The sequence below is a fragment of the Coenobita brevimanus genome, chromosome 44 (genome assembly GCF_032717465.1).
Source record: "Coenobita brevimanus isolate Jiangsu-jjx chromosome 44, ASM3271746v2, whole genome shotgun sequence".
Classification (NCBI taxonomy): domain Eukaryota; kingdom Metazoa; phylum Arthropoda; class Malacostraca; order Decapoda; family Coenobitidae; genus Coenobita; species Coenobita brevimanus.
In genome coordinates, this window is record NC_136997.1 from 47921524 (window position 1) to 47924023 (window position 2500).

The 2500-nt window shown below is 42.6% G+C and overlaps 1 protein-coding gene across 1 annotated transcript in view; it reads right to left on the reverse strand.

Moving 5' to 3' along the window:
- The window catches only part of Nep2 (M13 family metallopeptidase neprilysin 2), a 144065-nt gene that overhangs the window by 35767 nt on the left and 105798 nt on the right, over window positions 1-2500 (reverse strand). Inside the window, exon 2 of the mRNA XM_080271054.1 lies at window positions 641-786. Within this exon, the coding sequence (XP_080127180.1) occupies window positions 641-786 (146 nt within the window). The remainder of the gene's footprint in view (window positions 1-640; window positions 787-2500) is intronic.

Sequence of the window (2500 nt, forward strand, 5' to 3'; positions counted from 1 at the left end):
ATTGATATATTTTTTTTCCACGGTCACTCAGAATTTCCCCCTAGAGTTATGCCCACCATTGGCTAGTTCCTTCCTCGTTCCATATATATTTTATTTCCTTATTATTTTTCATGCACAGAATTGATGAGGAAAAATAAGTCCCCTCTTTCAGGTGTTACGATTAATTACATCATTCGACTCCTCTCCTACGTATTACTGTATATATATATGTGTGACTTTTTTCTCTCTCTCTTACATGTTACTGTATATATATGACTTTTTTCTCCTCTCTCTCTTACATGCTTCACTGTATATATATGACTTTTTGTTCCTCTCTCTTACATGCTCCTGTATATATATGTGACTTTTTCTCTCTCTTACATGCTCTAGTGCATATATATGACTTTTTTTTCTTCCTCTGACATGCTCCTGTATATATATGCTTTTTTCCCCCCTCTTACATGCTCCTGTGAATATATATATGATTTTTTTTAACTCTTACATGCTCCTATATATATGATTTCTCTCTCCCTCTTATATGCTCAAGTGTATATATATGATTCTTTCCCTATATATATGATTCTTTCCCTATATATATGATTTTTTCTCCCTCGTACATGCTCTGGTGTATATATATATATTTTTTTCCACATATACTCACGATCTGTCTTCAACATGCCCGTTCTGTAGCCATACACTACGGCAGCTAGCGATATGGCCAATCCCACCACTACGAAGATTACGGTAGTGGCTCCGAGCATTAAGTAGCGCTCGAGTCTCGTACGCCGACCAAACCATCCTGGCTGTCTGAAAGGAGAGAGAGAGGATTACATGTGGAGGGGGAGAGGAGCGAGCAGGATGGGCTGGAGAGAGAGTTTGAAGTGTGAGAAGGGTGATGGAAAGTGAGAGAGAGAGAGAAGGATGGGCTGGAGAGAGAGTCTGAAGTGTGAGAAGGGTGATGGTAAGAGTGAGAGACTATGGGTTAGACGTGGAGGGGGAGAGGAGTGAACAGGATGGGCTGAAAGAGAGTTTGAAGTGTGAAAGGGTGATGGAAAGAGTGTTAGGTGGAAATAACTGGACAGAAGTGAGGGGAATGATGATGATGATGATGATGATGATGATGATGATGATGATGATGATGATGATGATGGTGGTGGTGATGATGGTGATGGTGGTGGTGGGGGTCATGATGATGATGACGATGATGATGATGATGATGATGATGATGATGATGATGAAAAAGACTGTTGTTGTTGCTGATGTGGTTGATGTTCTTGCTGTTTTTGATGATGATGATGATAATGACGATGATGATTATGTTGATGATGATGATGAAGATAATATTGTTGATGATAATGAAGAGCATGTTGATGATGATGATGAAACTACTACTACTACTACTACTTATACTACTACTACTACTACTACAACCACTACTACTACTACCATTACAACTACTACTACTACAACTACTACTGATACTACTTTTACAACTACTACTACTATTATTACTACTACTACTACTACAACCCCTACTTCTACCACTCCTTATACCGATTGCTAGCAGTGTGAAGAATGACCTTAGCCAGTATGATAAAAGACAAGTGTAGGATGAAGTCATAACTCAAATATACACACCATCTAAACACCTGATTGAAAAAAAACACCTTTACAAAGCAATTAAAACAGCTTCCGTGGCAATGAACTTCCTGTTATGAGCAAGAGAAGCCAATTATGTTAATGACTGATGCCGTGGGTGACTGGGTGGTGGTGATGGTGGTGGTGATGATGGGGTGGGGAGAGAGGGTGGTGGTGGTGGTGATGATGGGGTGGGGAGAGAGGGTGGTGGTGGTGGTGATGGTGATCGGGTGGGGAGAGAGGGTGGTGGTGGTGATGGTGGGGTGGGGAGAGAGGGTGGTGGTGGTGATGGTGGGGTGGGGAGAGAGGGTGGTGGTGGTGGTGGTGGTGGTGGTGGTGGTGGTGGTGGTAGTGGTGGTGATGATGATTGAGTAGGGAGAGAGGGTGGTGGTGGTGGTGGTGGTGGTGGTGGTGATGGTGATGGGGTGGGGAGAGAGGGTGGTGGTGGTGGTGATTGTGGTGATGGTGGGGTGGGGAAAGAGGAGGGTGGTGGTGGTGGTGGTGGTGACGATGATGACAAGAAAGAGGAAGGTAATGATGATGATGACAGTGGTGGTGGTGGTGGTGGTGATGGTGATGATAAGGATGATGATAAGGAGGAGGAGGTGGAGGAGGAGGAGGATGGTGATGGTGGTGATGATGATGACGGAAATAATAATAATAATAATAATAATAATAGTAATAATAATAATAATGATGACGACGACGATGATGATAATGATCTCTTTACACAAATCTATAAAAAATAAATTTGCAAAAAAACAACAACAACAAAAACACCTTCCGACCACAACTAGACGAGAGAGAGAGAGAGAGAGAGAGTAAATCTTTCACCTTCTCACCTCACTCCCTCGTCCGCACAATCTTCCTCACTGGGCACAAG